Consider the following 19,043-nt stretch of genomic DNA (forward strand, 5'->3'; position numbering starts at 1 on the left):
GACTGTAAGACTGTAATAGCTTCCAGTGGTGAATCTGTCTGCCTTGCAACGAGCAAAAAGAAATTTCATGTAATATGATACCATTTTATTACGATGACAATGAATTGAATCTTGAATCTTGAATTATTCTAAGATTAGATGGCAGTTACTTAAAACCAAGATACATGGAGATTCTGGAGGGTTGCAGAATTGCTGGGATTTGAAGCAGAAGTAGGTGCAATTTTGAAGGATTAGGGAATTGAGGGCTATAAGAAACTGCCTTGGAAAAGGAGAGGAGGGCAGGGAAGATCAGCCATGATCATACTGAATGGCAGGACAGGGTTGGGGGTTGAGTGGCCTACTCCTGCTCCCATTTTCTTATGTCCTGGCCTCCACAGCTGCCCGTGGTAGCAAATTCCAGAGGTTCACCACTCTCTGGGTAAAGAAATTCCTCCACATCTCTGTTTTAAACAGGCACCCTTCAATCTTGAAGTTGTGCCCTCTTGTGCTAGACTCCCCCACCTTGGGAAACAACTTTGCCACACCGACTCTGTCCAGACCTTTCAACATTTAAAATACTCTATGAGATCAACCCTCATTCTTCTGAACTCCAAGGAGTATACTTCAAATTAGTGTCGCAGAAGAACAATTCCTTGACTGTGTCTCATAGCAAAGGCGGGGGAAGATTCACTGAGGGATGTGATCCTAACAACATTTTTAATTTAATGCCAGACTCAAAATAAAAATCACAGAATACCACTCTCACAAATGACTTATCATTTATTTTGGAACAGATGAAATGCATTAGTTGCTTAAGGAGTTAAAAACATTAACCCTTTGATTACTGCCAATAACTGGCTTCAATGACTGCAAGATATTGTTTATCAGGAGCTGTGCAGTTAATGGCGATTTATTTCTGCTCACCCACCAAAAACAATTTTAAAAGCAGCATAATCAACATCGTTTTTATTATTTTAAGTACAATTTTGAATAAAAATGTGAAAGAAAATAGAATAATTTAAAGAGTAGATAATTACCTGGAAGAAAAATGCAAAATAAATGTAAAAACACACGGCGATATTCATGTTATGCTTCCCACTTAAGACTCAAGACAGCTGGAATTAATTCCAGAGGGTAGCAGCTGCTGCTAAACAGCAGCTGGGAGGTTTTGGAGGGAAAATGCAATTACATCTTGTGTCAGGATTAATGGTGTGACAGCCCACGGGAAGTTGGGCATCCAAGAGCAGCGAATTGAGCAAAGCAGGGTTTTACATCTTCCTTATTTGTGAGTAGCTCCAGCAAGTCCAAACATCCCCAACATAAAGTCATACTCTCTTTACCTTTAGTGTCTGGTTTTTAAATTACTACACGTAGGCTCCAGCAAATGCAATTGCTTCAGGCTAATTGTATGACGACTATTTCAACAATTTCAACCATTCTTTTTAAATGTATCATTGTTCAAAGTTACTCTGTGAATTATTTCATGGGGATGTTGGCTATTTTGTTTTGGTATCCATGTTTTTTCTTCCCTCAGTCTCACTATCAGAAATGTTTCTAGTTAAGTGACAACTAATAACAGCCTCGCACTCAAAGTGACCAAAATGAAGGAGATAATTGTGGACTTTAAAAAGGGAAAACCAGAGGTATACGATCCAGTGATCATTGGTGGATCAGAGGTGAAGAGTGTGAGGAAAATCAAATTCCTGGGAGTCATTATCTCGGAGGATCTTTCCTGGATCCAACACATGAAGGTCATCATGAAGAAAACACATCAGCGCCTGTACTTTCACAGGAGTTTGCAGAGGTTTGGTAAGACATCAGAAACCTTGGCAAACTTCTACAGATGTGTCGTGGAAAGTGTGCTGACCTGGCTGCATCACGGCCATGTAAGGGGGTACAAATACCTCTGAGTAGAAAGCCCTGCAAAAGGTAGTAGACACAGCACAGGACATCACAGGCAAAATTCTCCCCACTGGGTAAATCTAGAGGGAACACTGCCGTCGGACAGCAGCAGCGATAATCAAGGATCTGCACCACCCAGCATGTGCTCTGTTCTCGCTGCTACCATCAGGAAAGAGGTATAGGTGTCACAAGACTTGTACCACCACATTCAGGAACAGTTGCTACCCCTCCACCATCAGACTCCTGAACAATACACTCAATCAGAATCTCATTTAAGGACTCTTTGCATATTGTTTATTATTGAATATGTATTTTCTGCATTGCAGTTTGTTTACATCTCTCTCTATTGTATCTTTTCTTGAGTACAGTTTTGCACGACTGATTTACAGGAATTCTGCCTGGCCCACTGAGAAAAGAATCTCAGAGTTATAGATGATGTCATGTATGTACTCTGACAATAAATCTGAACTTTGAATATACAGGGAACATTTAAAACAAATGAAGAAAAACATGGAAAAAAATTTAAAAGATAAAAAATAGAAAAGGGAAGGGGAGAAATGATTGAGCTAAGGAGGAAGGAACAGGGTGAAAAATAAGAAAGTTGTATTTAAAGAACACCTTTCCCGATCTTGGAATGAGCAAAAGGGATTTATAACCAATCTTGTCTTGAAAGTATGTGGCAGTCAATTATCACATGATGAGATCCACAAAAGTAGCATTAGATGAAACATTGCCTGGAGATTGAAGAGAACATCTTGCTCACCTTCACAAAGAATCATGAAAACTTTATCTTTAGAGAGGAAAAGGGGCTCAAATTCACGTCTTAACCAAAAATGAGCAGCTTGGAAAATGTACCATAAGCTGTGCGGCAGTAATGTTGTTTAATCAACCTAGGTATTTGTGAACAAGACTCTGCAGGGTCTTGAACCTACAACTTCAAGACTCAGAATCAAAGTCATGTGTATGTGTAGGTCAAGGAACCATGCTCCTATTTCCCTGTTCCTCCCATGGTGTCTGCCTCAACATAACTTCGCTCACACTAGTTTGACCATCCCACCTTATACAGGAAGAGAGACAATTGTGTAAAATGATTATTTGACAGAGGAAAGTTCGAATTCTGCCAACAATGAACATTACAGTAGTGCAAGATTTATGAGTCAGTACTGGCTGTGAACCTTTCAGTCAGAGGTGCCCTCAGTGCTTCTCCAATGTAGAGTGCAGTTCAACTTCAAATTTCTGAGTGTCAGCATCTCCGAGGCTCTGTCCTGGAGCCTCCACGTACAGGATTCCCCTTATCCTTACCTTCAACTCCACCAGCCTCCACACCCAACACATTATCCTCTGGAATTTCCGCCACTTACAACAGGATCCCACAACCTTCTCCTCCCCTCTCTGCCTTCCATAGGGACTGTTCCCTTTGTGACTCCCTCGTGTACTCATCCCTTCCCACCAATCACCACCGGCATCTTCTCCTATGGCTGCAGGAAGTGCCATACTTGCGCCCACACCTCCTCCCTCACCAAGGTCTGGGGCCCCAAACAGGCCTTTCAAGCGAAGCAACACTTCACTTGTGTATCCACAGGACTGATTTACTACATCCGGTGCTCCCTTTGTCGCCTTCTCTACATTGGAGAGACTAGGCGCAAATTGGGAGATCGCTTCACTGAGCACCTTCGCTCTGTCTGCACAGTGACAGAGACCTCCCAGTAGCCAACCATTTCAGTTCTGCAATCCACCTCCATACTTACATGTCTGTCTATGGCCTATCCGACCAAGTCAACCCGTAAATTGGAGGAACCACATCTGATTTTCTATCTGGGCACTCTCCAGCTGGATGGCATTAACATCAACTTCTCCGGTTTCTGCTAACCTGCTCTCCTTTATTCCTCCCTCCCCTTCCTTCTGTCTTCTTTCCTCCAGCTCTCACCCCCTTCCCTTTCTATTCACCAAGCCATCCCTCCCTCCCTCCTGCTTGCTGCTGTCCCTCCCTCATCCATCAATTACCTCCTGCTTTAGGGACCATGCTCCTCCCCGCATGCCTCCCCCCTTATTTTTTTGTTCAGACGTCTGTCAACATTTAGCTCATACCTTGATGAAGGGCTCAAGCCTGAAACTTTAGGTACATATCTTTATCTGTGCTATGTAAAGTACCCTGTTTAATGTTTGACCTGCTGAGTTTCCCCAGCATTGTATTTTCACAAAATTCCTGTGTTAAACTGACAAGGATTAACTCGACATTGCATCATTTTGATATGGTCCTTTAAAAAATTAAAATGACTCAAGGCAGAGGCGTAAACCACAAGTATGTTCATTAATCCTACTACCACAGCAAAAGGCATGCCAGGCCTCACACAAAAATAGTGTGGACTTATAGTCATTTTCTGGGTGCTTTTACTATGTGGCGGCCTCATAATTTTGTCTTAATGCTGAGAAATGAATGCTCTGGATATGACTACCAAAGCCATTTGACAACCTGTTGATGCATTTCATTCACATTGTCATGGTGTCGTCAACAAGCTCCCTCTGGGCTATGTTGGCTCCTTGTTGCTGATGTTATTGGGCCCTATCGGATTACAGATCAGTTCGGCTTTCATGCCCATTCTCTGCATCCCATGTGCAGCTTTAGCAAATACATCAGCCTTCTCTGGAAATCCAAGAGTGCAGAATATCCTGACGGCTAACTGTTATGGGGAGGTCAATGACATAATGGTTAACTATTAAAGTGCCACTGTTAAGTGAACTGCAAAACACATATGTGGCTTGGCATGCACATATAAATCTGGATTTGTGGATCAGAATCTTGCAAATCCCCAAAAGCCCTGCACAAACGTTGGTTCAAAACAGCAATTCACCACCTTCTTCTCAAGGCAATAACTGATGGCTCTGTCAACAAGGTTCGTGTCACATGAATAAACAGCACTTGGGAGATCAATAGACTATAACCATGAGACACACATCAGGTGTATTCCACTCTCAAATCAACTCCAAATGACGGAAGGAAACAGAGTTAAGATTTCTCACCTCGGTGGTCTTTGACCTTGAAACGGGTTGTGTTGTATTAGTGACATCACAAGGCTGTCATTCGTCATAAGTCGCCCTGCCAGATGGATTAACCATTCATTTTGTTCATAGGTCTACAAAAACAACAGGAACAAAACAAACAATATTGAAACAGATTTTGGACCAAATGACAAGTACCTCCCCTTTTGGCTCAGTTTAATTTTGTGAAATATTCTACTGTTTTTATGTACTAGGAATGTGTGCCTTGAGCTTAGATTCCTTAGCACTGAACTTTCTGGCTTCTTGAAACTGATAGATGGAGAATAGATGGAGATGAGATGGTTGTAGATGGAGTGGGTTGTGATTCTAACAATTTCAGGATCACAGGGTGTCACCACAAAATTTGGCTTGAACTTGCAGCTGTGGAGTACCCTTGCACCTTGAGCCGATTCCTGTGTCAGTTATGCTGAGGAAATATTAAGTATATTTCTTACAAAATACTTTGTACATGAGAAGGATTTCTCTCTGTGTAGACTAACAGGTTAACATTTATTAATTAGCATCATAAAATTATGTTCTATACAAAACCCCTTTTGAGTTCCTGGTGCAGTGCAACATTAGCACAGATAACCTAACGATTAGTGCAATGCTGTTATGGCACCAGTGACAGGGGTTCGAATTCTGGGTTGCCTGCAAGGAGTTTGTACATTCTCCTCATTCTGAGTGGGTTTCCTCCGGATGCTCCAGTTTTCTTCCACCCTTAGGGTTGAAGGTCAATTGTGTGTAATTGTGTGGCATAGGGTCATAGGCTGAAAGGGCCTGTTACCATGCTGTATGTCTAAATTTTAAAAATAAAATAGAAAAAAGACAGGAATCATCATCAGTTAAGTCCCTTATTTATCTAATAAAGTCCCTTATTTATCTAATATCTTTCCAGACTCCACTTGCATTGCACTAACTTCCATAGAGCACCCTTTCCACTTTCCCAATCTTCTTAACTATCTCCAACCCTGTGAATCGCCCAAGATTCAAACCCCAAACCTGCAAACCACTGAGTACTATGATGACCTCCCACATCCCACCTATCATTTACCTTCACGTCAGTCTGACCCTCAGCAAGATTTCTCCCCACCTTGATCTACCCTATGTCTACCCATACTCTTACTCCTCAACCCTACAATAGCTCAAGGTCTCTCCCCATTCTGATCACAGATCTCATTTTCTCTAAAGCTTACAAATATCTCGGGTTAAGATGAAAAGGCTGTTTGACTGGCTGATTAAAATCATCCAATGCAACATGAAGAGAGTGCTTGGTTTCTGATTGGCCATGCAAAGTATGCATCATGGGTTTGAATATGGAATGCATGTAGCTCTACAAAAATGGATGTGTTGAATGGTCAAGAGGAAAGTGGTATCATCACTTCCTGCAATATATTGGCAGCAAGTGATAGAACAAAATGGTGTATTGGTATTTTAAGTTTCAGCAGAACCTTTTTGATTGTGGTTTACTGAAGAATTGAAAACATATATATGCTATGATACAACACAAACGTTGGATAAATTTACACAATGTTATTTAGAATACATGGTCTAATCTATGCCAAACTATTATTCTACTTAGTCCAACTGACCTGCACCCAGTCCATATTCCTCCATATTCATCCATGTTCCTGTTCAAATTTTTCTTAAATGTTAAAAATGAGCCTCCATTCACCACTTCAGCTGGCAGCTCGTTCCACACTCCTACACTCTCTGTGTGAAAAAGTTCCCCCTCATGACCCTCCTAAACTTTTCCCCTCTCACTTTTCACCCATGTCCTCTGGTTTGTATGTCAATTACCCTCAGTGAAAAAAGCCGACCTACATTTACTCTGTCTAGACCCCTCATAAGTTTAAATATCTCTATCATATCTTTTACACTCCAGGGAATAATGTCCTAACCTGTTTAGCCTTTCCCTGTAACTCAGTTCCTGAAGTCTGGGCAACATCCTAGTAAATCTCCTCTAGACTCTTTCAATCTATTGATATCTTTCCTGTAGTTAGATGACCACAACTGCACACAATACTCCAAATTTGACCTCACCAGTATCTTATACAACTTTACCATAACATCCCAACTCCTATACTCAATACTTTGATTTATTCCAAAAGCTCTCTTTACAACCCTATCTACTGTGATGGTACTTTCAGGGAATTATGTGTCTATATTCTCAGATCCCTCTGATCCATTGCACTCCTCAGTGCCCTACTATTTTCCATGTATGTCCTTTCTTGGTTTGTCCTTCCAAAATGCAAAACCTCACACTTGTCTGTATTAAATTCCATCTGCCATTTTTCTGCCCATTTTTCCAGCTGGTCCAGATCCCTCTGCAAGCTTTGAAAGCCTTCCCCACTGTCCACACATCTACAATCTTCATGTCATCTACAAAGTTGCTGTTGCAATTTACCACATTATCATCATTGATATAGATGACAAACGACAATGGTCCCAGCCCTGATTCCTGAGCCACAGGCCTCTAGTCTGAGAAACAATGACCCACTACCACTCTCTGGCTTCTCCCATTTAGCCAATAACGAATCCAGTTTACTATTTCACCATGAATACTGAGCATCTGCACCTTCCTGACTAACTTTCCATGAGGAATCTTGTCAAAGGCCTTACTAAAGTCCATGTTGGCAACATCCAAAGCCTTTGCTGAATCAACTTTCCTGGTAACCTCCTCAAAAAACTCTGTGATTGGTTAAACATGACCTATCACACACAAAACCATGTCGACTATCCCTAATCAGTCCTTGGCTATCCAAATACTTGTATATCTGATCTCTTAGAACACCTTCTAAAAATTTACCTGTGACTGACATCAGGTTCACTGGCCTATAATTTCCACAGTTACTTTTGGAGACTTTTTGAAACAACCAAACAACATGAGCAACCCAAATGGGTCAATCAAGATTGTTAAAATGTGTATTTGATGCATTTTATGATCTGTTGAAAGAACACTCAAAAGTTGCTGGAAAATAGGAACTGTCGATGTTTCCAATCTGCATAGCATTGGGAGTGGTTGATGCAAAGACACCAGATGTACAGAGTTCACAGAATTCAACAAACCTCTCTGTAACATAGGACCATCCAACAAATGCTGACAACGCGCAACAGTATTGCTTGTTGAGTAATCAACACCATCAAGGCAGCATGCCAACAGCAGATGTAGTTTAGTGGCCCACTGGTAATTTGGTGACACAGAACAGTTCAGCACAGGGACAGGCCCTTTGACCTACATGTCTGTGCTGAACACTATGCCAAATTAAACTAAAATACTGCTGCTTGAACTTGACACCTATCCCTCCATTTCCTGCATATACAGGCACCAACCACTCTTTAAAAAAAAGCTTTCCACACAACTGTGTTAAACTGCATCCCTTCTCCCCCCACCCCCCACCCCCCCCACCCACCCCCCTTCAAACTCATGTCCTCTTTATCTTGAGAAAAAGTTCTGGCTGTCTTCTCTATTCATGTTAATAAACTTCTGTCAGGTCTAATCTTAGCATCCGAAGGTCCAGAGAAAACAACTCAAGTTTGCCCAACCTCTTCTGAAAGCTCATACTCTCTAATCCAGGCAGCTTCCTGGTCAATCTCTTCTGTACCCTTTCCAAAGCTTCTACTACATCCAATCAGTATTGCACACAATATTCCAAGTATGATCCTAACCAAGGTTTTATATAGCTGCAACATGACTTCCTGACTCTTATACTCAATAATGCCCTGATCAATTACGGCAAGCATATCAAATGCCTTCGTTACCACCATATATGCTGACATGAATACTTTCAAAGAACTATGGATCTGGATCCTCAAATCCTTCTGCATATCAATACTTCCAAGAGCCTTTCCATGAACATTATACCTTTCAATTATATTTGACCTCCCAAAGTGCAACACTTCACACTTGTCTGGATTAAACTCCATCTATCATTTCTCTGTTCAGATCTGTAAATTATCTGTATTGTGGTGTATTCTTTGATAGTCCTCTGCAATGTCCATAACTCTATCATAATTTCCAAACCTACTAACCCACCCACCTACTTCTTCATCCAAATCACAGGAGTCCCACTACAGAACACCACTGATCATGGACCTCCAGTCAGAAAAACACACTTCCACCACTACCCTTTGTGGGTAAGCCAATTCAGAACCCAAACCATCAATTCACCATGGATTCCATGCATCTGTACCATTTAGATCAGCCTATCATGAGGGACCTTCTCAATTGCCTTGCTGAAGTCCATGTTGACTACATCCACTGCCCTATGCTCATTAACCATCTTTGTCTTCTTATCAAAAAAACTCAATCATGATTGTATGGCACGATCTCCCCCACACAATGCCATGCTAACTGTCCTGAACCTGACCGACTTTTCAAATGTGCTAAATCTCAGTCTCACATTGCAAGTACAATCACTGACTTGGACTCAATCACCAACATCTTGAGAGTTAAAACCTTCCAGAATCAGTCAGATGGAGAGTGAAAGCCTTTTGTAGTCCTGATGCAAGTTCTCAGCCCAAATGTTGACCATCACTTTGCCCCCACAGATGATGCTTAACTTGCTGAGTTCCTCCAGCAGTAGTTTTCTGCTCCAACTTTCAGTTGGAGTCGCTAATGAATCTAGTTTTTTTCTCCATGTCCCAATAATAAAATGAACTCTCCTATCTGTGTCATATTTCATAGGAAGAAAGCCTGCAAAATGATTCTAGAAATTCACCAAGACCGGATTACTTTCCATACCGGATATGTTTCTTTGCAAACTCCAGGGGACAATGTAGCAATGCAGTAACATCAATCTGCAATGCTTTAAATGTGCCAAGGAAATTACAACTAAGCTGAACTCTCCTGTGTGGATAATCATAATCCATGTGAGCTCAAGGAAACCCCAACATCAGAGTTAATATCATAATTTTAATATTAAGTGCTGAAAAGGACATTAAGTTTGAAGAAAGCTGAATCTGGAGAGTAAACAAACTATTGTTCAAGGCTTGGGGAGGGGGTGACCTCAGTGTTTAATGTTACTTCACCAATTAAAAACATTTGCTTAAGGATTATATAAAAATATGAATTGGAATAATAATGTTGAAATAATAATATTAAAAATAGCAGAAGAGTATTCTGGCAGCTGAAGTCTCTCCGGTAAACTAAATCTTAAGATGAAAGACAAACAGCTGAAGATCAAAGGAATGGAAAGATGCGTGGATGTGATGAGATGAAGGAGAATGGAAAGGGGCTACACTATAAAGATCCAGTCATTCTTCTTGCATGGTTAGGACCGGCTGGGTTGAGTGGCCTGATCCTACATGGCAGCACATACTGAATACCGTAGTGGCTAGAGCAACACTATTTCAACGCCAGCAAAATGGGTTCAAATCCCAAGGAGTTTGTAAGAAGTTTGCACGCTCTCCCTGTGTCTGCGTAGGTATCCTCTGGGTGGTCCTGTGTACTCCCACCCTCCAAAGAAAATCAGGGGTTGTAGGTCAAAAAGTGTATTTGGGCAGCACGAGACCCTGGACCAGAAGGACCTGTTACTGTGCTATACTATATGTCTAAATTTAAATATAAAATTAAATCTAAAAATACAGCGTGTTTTCTATGGTTCAATTGGCCAGGAGGACTGATCACCTCCACAAATACAAGGATGATCGCAGAAGAGCAGGCAGCCCGATTTGTCACAGATACGCTTGGAAGAGAAGCGAATGTTACAAAGCTCTCTTGGATTCATTAAAGTGGAGCTCTCTCCAAGACAGACGTGAAGCACGCCGCCTGACCTGGTTTTACCAAATACTAAACTGCCAGCTCGATATAGACGACCAGTCCTACAATGAACCCAAGCCTGCTCGGAGCAGACGAGAGCACACAACCCAATTTGTAGTGCCACCATCTAAGTCAGATGTGTACAGCAATTCATTCTTCCCCCACATAATTAAAGCCTGGAATAATCTTCACCCTACCATCCTCACACAACCAGACCCTATTAAAACATCTCCTCCTGAAGCCCATCCTCCTCCCTCCCCCACCTCCAGTTTAAATTCCAGACCAAATATCTTGGAGGATCAAGAACCAGGAAACCAAGACACTGCTGACCAAAGATGTACATCATCTCAATCTGTCATATCGTGACTCCCATATCCTTGCTCTACTGTTACAATCCAGATTGTAAATCAAACCTAGACTAGTTGTGATGAAGGGCCAGCAGGTGAAATGTTCATTCTGCTTTTCTCTCCACATTTACTGCCCGGTCTACTGTGCATACCTGTATTTTCTGTTTTGATTTCAGATTTCTTGCATTTCAGTATTTTTCTTTCCAGCTATATAGTAGTAAGGATTAGTAAGAACATCTCCTCCACAATCTCCTTCAGAGATTACACCTGTGACTATGCAGCTCGGTACGCCAATAACACCATCTACAAATTCAATGATGATACCATGGTAATGGATTGTATGAAAAGGGGTGATGAGTCAGCAAACAGGAGAGAGACTGAAAACTTGGAAGAATGGTGCACCAACAACAACCTCACATTACTGTAACCAAAAGTTGATTGTGGACTTTAGGAAGGAAAACCAGAGGAATACGATCCAGTGATCAGAGGTGGAGAGAATGATAAAATTTAAAATCCTGGGAGTGAATATCTATTCAGAAGATCTTTAACACGAACACAGCACACAAATGTCATTGTGAAGAATGCAGATCAGCATCTCTATTGCTTCAGAAGTTTGCGGAGGTTTGGTATGACATCAAAAACTTTGGCATACTCCTACAGATGTGCATGGAAGGTGTGCTGACCAGCTGCAATACGGCCTGGTATAAGGGTCCCAATATCTCTGAGTGGAAAGCCCTGCAACAGGTAGTGGACACAGCTCAGTGTATCATAGGCAAAAATCTCCCCAACATCATGGAAATCTACATGGAATGCTCCCATCAGAGAGCAACAGCAATTGTCAAGGATTCGCTCCACCCAGGATATGCTCTGCTCTTGATGCTGCCATCAGGAAAGAGATATAGGTGTCACAACAGTTGTACCACCAGGTTCAGGAACAAATGCTACCCCTTCGCCATCAAACTCTTAAACAATGAACTCAATCAAAAACTTATTTAAGGACTCTGACCTTGCATATTATTTATTTATTTATTTGTTTTAAAATTTAGACATAAAGCTGATAGTACTCTATGGTAACAGGCCCAACTACCATTCTCTGGCTTCTACCGCAAAACCAATATCCAATCTAATTTACGACCTAATTCTGAATGCCAAGCAACTGATCTTCTTGATCAACCTCCATTCAGGACCTTGTCAAAGGCCTTACTGGAATCTATGTAGACATCATCCATGGCCTTTCCTTTATCAAGTTTCCTGGTAACATCCCCAAAATATTCTATAAGATTGATAAAACTTAACCTTCTATGTTCAAAGCCATGTTATCTATCCCTAATCAGTCCCTGTCTATCCAAAGACTTAGAATATCTCTTAGAATCTGATCTCTTCGAATATCTTCCAATAGCTTACTGACGTCAGGCTCATAATAGGACAACATTAGCTACCCTCCAATCCTTTAGCTCCTCACCCATGGCTAATGACCTCACCTGAGTGAATATCTTGTTAGGCCATGAAGATTTATCCACCCTTATTCACCTGAAGCAGCAAGCATCTCCACTTCTTTAATCTGCATAGGTTCTATGACCTCACTGCTTCTTTGCCTCATTTTTCCTGAATAAATACAGACACAAAAAAAAACATTTAAGATCTCCCTGATCTCTTTTGGCTCTATTCATAGCTGACCACTCTGATCTTCAAAAGGACCAATTTTGTCCCTTGCTATCCTTTTGCTCTTAATATATCTGTAGCAAGCCTATTGTTTTTCTTGAATTTTTCTATTCCTCAAGTACCTCATTTGCTCCTTGTTATTTGCTTTCTTCTTCTTAGCCAGATATCCAATATCCCTCCAGTCTTCTTGTTTACCTCTGTTTGCTTATCTTCATAGCCCACACTCCTATCTACCTTTGAGGAGATATTTCATTTAATTCATTCATGTAAATCATTAATGTATATTGTAAATGGCGACAGTGCCTCACAAAATCACTGCCTGCCACTCGGAAAAGCACCATAGAATGCTACAGCACAGAAAGCAAGCCATTTGGCCCCTCTAGACTGTGCCGACCATCATCTCGCTAGTCCCACTGACCTGCTCCCATTCCATAACCCTCCAGACCTCTCCCATCCATGTATCTATCCAATTTATTCTTGCAAAATTCACCACATTAGATGCAGCTCGTTCCACATTCCCACCACTCTCAGAGTGAAGAACCTCTCTCTAATGTTCCCCCTAAATCTTGCCCCTATGACCTCTCCTATTTGTTTCCCCCAATCTAAGTGGAAAAAGCCAACTCACATCCACTCCATCTATACCGCTCATAATAAACTATTAAATCTCCCCTCATTCTTCTTTGCTCCAAGAAATAAAGTCCTAACCTGTTTACTCTTTCCCTGTAACTCAACTCCTGAAGACCCAGCAACATCCTCTTCTCTGCACTCTTTCAATCTTACTGATATCCTTCCTGTAGTTAGGCACCCAGAACTGCAGACAATATTCCAAATTTGGCCTCACCAAAGTCTTAAACAACCTCAACATAACATCCCAACTCCTCTACTCAATATTTTGATTTATAAAGGCTAAGATGCCAAACCCATTTATTCCTACTCTTTTTTTTACTGTTGGTCAATCAGTTCTCTATCCATGACAGCACATTATTCCAATCTCAAGTACTCCTTGTGAAATATTAATACTGTTTGTACGTTCTCCCTGTGTCTGCGTAGGTTTCCTCTGGGTGCTCTGGTTTCCTTCCACCCTTCGTACAAGGGTTGTAGATCAATTGGGTGTAATTGGGCAGCACGGACTTGTGGGCTGGAAGGGTCTGTTACTCTGTTGTATGTTTAAATTAAAAAAAAACTTTGTGCAAGACCTGCAACTGAGTAGGAAACTGGCTTTTGTCAATACTGTCAGCCAAGTTAGTGACATGCTCTCAGAATTGTGTGGAAGGGACCCCTCCACCTAGCTTCTTTCCTCCACAATATATGTAATTTCACATTCTATTTTAGTAGTGATAAAGGGTCCTGACTCAAAACATTGACTGACCCTTTCCACCCATAAGTTCCTCCAGCAGTTCAGATCAGATCAGATACTATTTATCGTCATGTAATAAAACAGAAATGTAATATTACACAAAATTGCCTTTAGTCTGCCATAAGCATTGCCTGGTGCTTATTACAGTTAGAGAAAGAGAAGAAGAGAGTCCCCCCAGAGTCACCAAGTGTCCGGGAATTCACCTCCAGAACTCCCACAGTCTCTGCAGCCACACAACAGTCCAGTTCAGTTCAAACCATCAGCGACCTGAGTCCCAATACAAACCTTAAACATGATGAGGAATCCTTCACCACCTAGGGCCCTTCAGAAGCCCTTCCTCCCCCCCCAGAACCTGGTCCAAGTCCCTCGACCTCAAGCCATCAGCAGCCTACAGCTTGTGTGGGTTCCTTGCTGGCAAGTTGCTAATAGGTCACTGTCGATGTATGTCCTTCAGTCACAGAGGCCCTCGCTGGTCCACCACAATGGTGCTGCTTCTCCTTCTCGGGGAGGGATGTTCTCCATGTTACTGGTGCCCTGCGCCAGTCCGCTGTTGCCCCAGAATCTGCAACCCCTCGAGGCCACTGCCAAACTTAGGCGCCACCTTCATGGGCCCTGTGGTCACAGGATTTTAAATAAAACACCATCGGATCCTTTAACAGGCCATTTATGGCTTGTACAGAGCCATCAGCATTAGGACCGAGCGGGAGGAATACTGTGTGGGAGTACTGTGTCTCTGCTCCCCATTCTCCCTGGTCCGCACTGTGATGTTTCTTTTATTTTAATTAATAAACTTGGGTTTTTTTAAAACACACAGGTGCACTATACTTTATTAGCTTTATTAGCTAAAGAACTCACTCAGGACTGTGTGGAGGCATCCATCTTGAATCCAACCGAAGCTGCCAACAAACTAGTCTCCGACTCTCTCTAGTGGTCAGGAGGATCACTAACACTCTATCATTACATCCCCTTTCTTGAGATGTTAATACAGTGACACATTAATACAGTATTCATTTCAATTTAAAGTTCAACACATTAATACAGTATTCATTTCAATTTAAAGTTCAACACAAACATTGGCAGCACAAACTTTTTAAGTGTGCAGTTCTTTTAGAGATTCAGTCTGTCAGGTGTTTTGATAATGCGTGTGGATCTTCTTATGCATGTGTCGGCTCTGCTGGTCCACTACTGTCTAGCACTGGTGGTGTTCCCTCTGTTGCTGTGCAGGTTGGATCTTCTCCATTTGTCTGTACCTGCAGTCTCTCTTGTTTTTTCAGCAGGCTCTTTTGATTCCTCCTCAGTATTTGACCCTCCTCTGTTCTGACAGTGTAGAATCTTCGATTTACTTCCTGCAGAACAGTGGCCTTTTTCTCCCAAGTGTTGGAATCTCTGAGTCTCCCTGTGTCATGTTGTGCCAGTGGCCCTAAGCTTCCCGCTGACTTGTCATGGTTTGCTTTTTGTCTCCATTGAAGACACTTGTTTCTGTTCGATATCTTCAACATCTCTCTTCTTGTTTGGGTCTGCAGAGTAGGAAAGTGTGGAGCCTAGTCTACATCCCGTCAGAAGCTCAGCAGGTGAAATGCTATATTCAAATGGTGAAGCTCTGTAACTCAATAGAGCTAGATACAGATCTGACCCACTGTCTAGTGCTTTCTTGAGCAACTGTTTAACTATGTGAACTCCTTTCTTTGCTTTACCATTTCACTGTGGATGCAGAGGACTTGAAGTCACATGTTGAAAATCATACTCTTCTGCATAGATCTGGAATTCTCTACAACTGTAGCAAGGTCCATTGTCACTGTAGATAATTTGAGGAATTCCATGTCTTGCAAAGATCGATTTCATATATTTGATCAAGTGAAGTCACCTTTATTTATTGTTCATTACCATAACTATTACAGTGGAACTCTGTTCTAATGTGATTGTTAGGTCCAAAAAAATCAGATCGCAAAAAAAATGGGGTCGCACTAAATTGGGGCTTCAATAAATTGTTGTAATTACAGTTGAAATTAAAGTACAAATTAAGTTTTAGTAAACTGACTGTTCCCACTGCTTGCAGCGGCCCCAAGTCCTGCTGCTTGCGGCACTCCCAAGTCCCCGTGGCAGCCCAAGTACCTGTACTCGCTTCTGGCGGAAGCCCGATGCCTGAGTCCAATGACTCATCACGCTATATCTGGATTCATGTTAAATTGGATTGAGTTAAATCAGGGTTCCACTGTAATAGCACAGTGAAAACGAGATAGCATTTCTCCAGGACTATGGAGCAGATTTACATAAATAGGAATTAACTAATAACTCATAATACAATTTTAAAAAAAAACCCATGAAAAACAAAACCATGATATAATATCGCACAAATGTTCTAGGTATTAAGGAGTCTGATGGCTTGGGGATAAAAATTGTTGCATAATCTGGACGTGTGGGCCCAAGTGCTATGGTACCTCCTTTCAGATGGCAAAAGGGAGAAAAGTTTACAAGAGGGATGTGTGAAGTCTTTTGCAAGGCTATTTGCTTACAGCATGCATCATGTGCTGTAGATGTCTGTCATGCCTCCACCATCCTCTGCAGGGTCTTACGGTCTGAGGTGGTACAGTTTCCAAATCAGGCGATCATGCAGTTGCACAGGATGCTCTCTGTAGAACGTAGTGAGGATGGAGGATGGGAGATGGACTTTCCTCAGTCTTCACAGGAAGTAGAGGCACTGCTGAGTTTCTTGGCTATGGAGCTGGTGTTGAATGACCAGGTGAGATTCTTTGCCAAGTGAACACCAAGAAATTTGGTACTCCTGATGACCTCAACAGTAGAGGAGAGTGATTCCCCCCAGGCCCTCCTGAAGTCGACAACCATCTCTTTTGTTTTATTAACATTCAGATGCAGGTTGTTGGGTCTGCACCCGTCCGTTAGCGATTGCACCTCATCGCTGAATGCTGACTCATCGTTCTTGCTGATCAGACCCACCACAGTCATGTCATCAGCGAACTTGATGATGTGGTTCAAGCTGTGTTTGGCTGTGCAGTCATGGGTCAGCAGAGTGCACAGCAGTGGACTAAGCACACAGCCCTGGGGGGGCCCCCCTTGCTCAGTGTAATGGTTTTGGAGATGCTGTTTCCGATCTGGACTGCCTAAGGCCACCCCATCAGGAAATCAAGAATTTAATTGCAGAGGGAAGTGTTTAGGCCCAACAGGCTCAACTTCTCTATCAGGTTTTGAGGTATGATTGAGATGAATGCTGAATCACACAGGCAGCAGACATATTAGGAAATGCAATCTCCATAGAGTTCGATAGTCAATAACCAGCAAGTAATTATTTCCATCATTGTGGAACAGATCAGTGTCCTGCCATGGTTCTGCTGGTAAGTCAGTTATTACCGTGGGCTCTTTTGTTTGCTTTGCGTGATGTTTCAAACAGGTCTTACAGCTGGAAACTATCCTGTAAATGGTCAACATTTATCCTTGGCCAATAAACAGCAGTTCTGGTCCTCCTCCTGAATTTTTCCATTCCCAGGCGCCCCTCGTGCACCCTTTTCAGCATCTCATGTCGCAGTGATTGAGGAATGATAATTCTGCTCTGTCTGAGTAGAAGTCCATTGACAACACTCAGCTCAGCTCTGATGTTGTAGTATGGCTGACATTCACCTCTTGGCCATCCTTCATTCAGATTCTTGATGAACTTCTGTAGAACTGTGTCCTTTTATGTTTCAGCTGCGATCTACTTGGATTTCATTTCAGATATGGGAAGAGATTCAGTGATTAGATTCACATGGAGATTCATATCTGTCTGTAGAACTCTCAATGTGTGCTTCACTCTGTGTCGTTGCCTTGGATAATGCATCAGTTAACACAATAAGTTTCTCTGGTGACACCGATTCAAGGTCATAACATTGTAGCTTCATTATCAGTCTTTGGATTCGCAGTGACATTTCACTGAGATTTTTCTTGATTAATGTAATGGCTCTCCAGACACCTGAACGAACGGTCTGTCTCTGTCATGAATATTGGTAGACCATACACATATAACTACGGAATTTCTCAAATCTATAAACCAGACCAAAATCTTTCTCGATCTGTGCATATTGACATTCAGATATTGTCCTCGTTCTTGACCTCCAGTCTTCTCCCACAGCCTGAAGTAGTACAGCACCTATCCCATCTTTTGAAGCATCCGTAGATATTTTTGTCCTGGATGTGTCAAGGAACGTTAGAAGTACTGGTTCTGTAGTTAGAATGGTCTTCAGCCATCCCCACTCTTTCTCGTGGTTAGCTCTGGCAGCACTGACATTTTTTTGTCTTTCTCTGGAACATGATGTCTGTAGCCTTGGGTAAAAAGTATTTCCTACTGAAATGACGTTTCAGGAGACTCAGAAAGAATTGAAAAGATAGGTGTAATATCATGTGGAACCTTTCATGCCTCAGGTACGTCTAACAATTTAAGTACCTATTCAAGTATTGTTACCGTTATAACATAGGGAACAAGGCAGCCAGTTTTTGCAGAGCCCAACAAACTCCCTCAAACAGCAGCATTAAAAAGAATACAGAATCTGTTAATAATGGTAGTGTTGTTGATTCTTTTAAAAAATAGTACAAATGGATCTTTTATATTCACCACACAATGAGATAGACAACAGACTCGCCAAGGCAAATAGCGCCTTTGGAAGACTACACAAAAGAGTCTGGAAAAACAACCAACTGAAAAACCTCACAAAGATTAGCGTATACAGAGCCGTTGTCATACCCACACTCCTGTTCGGCTCCGAAACATGGGTCCTCTACCGGCATCACCTACGGCTCCTAGAACGCTTCCACCAGCGTTGTCTCCGCTCCATCCTCAACATTCATTGGAGCGACTTCATCACCAACATCGAAGTACTCGAGATGGCAGAGGCCGACAGCATAGAATCCACACTGCTGAAGATCCAACTGTGCTGGGTAGGTCACGTCTCCAGAATGGAGGACCATCGCCTTCCCAAGATTGTGTTATATGGGGAGCTCTCCACTGGCC

At 42.1% G+C, this 19,043-nt stretch overlaps 1 protein-coding gene across 1 annotated transcript in view; it reads right to left on the reverse strand.

The window, feature by feature from the left end:
* lmf1 (lipase maturation factor 1) overlaps nt 1-19,043 on the reverse strand; it is an 868,109-nt gene that overhangs the window by 14,650 nt on the left and 834,416 nt on the right. Inside the window, exon 10 of the mRNA XM_069904828.1 lies at nt 4,903-5,015. Coding sequence (XP_069760929.1) covers nt 4,903-5,015 — 113 coding nt within the window. The remainder of the gene's footprint in view (nt 1-4,902; nt 5,016-19,043) is intronic.

Source organism: Narcine bancroftii, chromosome 12 (genome assembly GCF_036971445.1).
Source record: "Narcine bancroftii isolate sNarBan1 chromosome 12, sNarBan1.hap1, whole genome shotgun sequence".
Taxonomy (NCBI): domain Eukaryota; kingdom Metazoa; phylum Chordata; class Chondrichthyes; order Torpediniformes; family Narcinidae; genus Narcine; species Narcine bancroftii.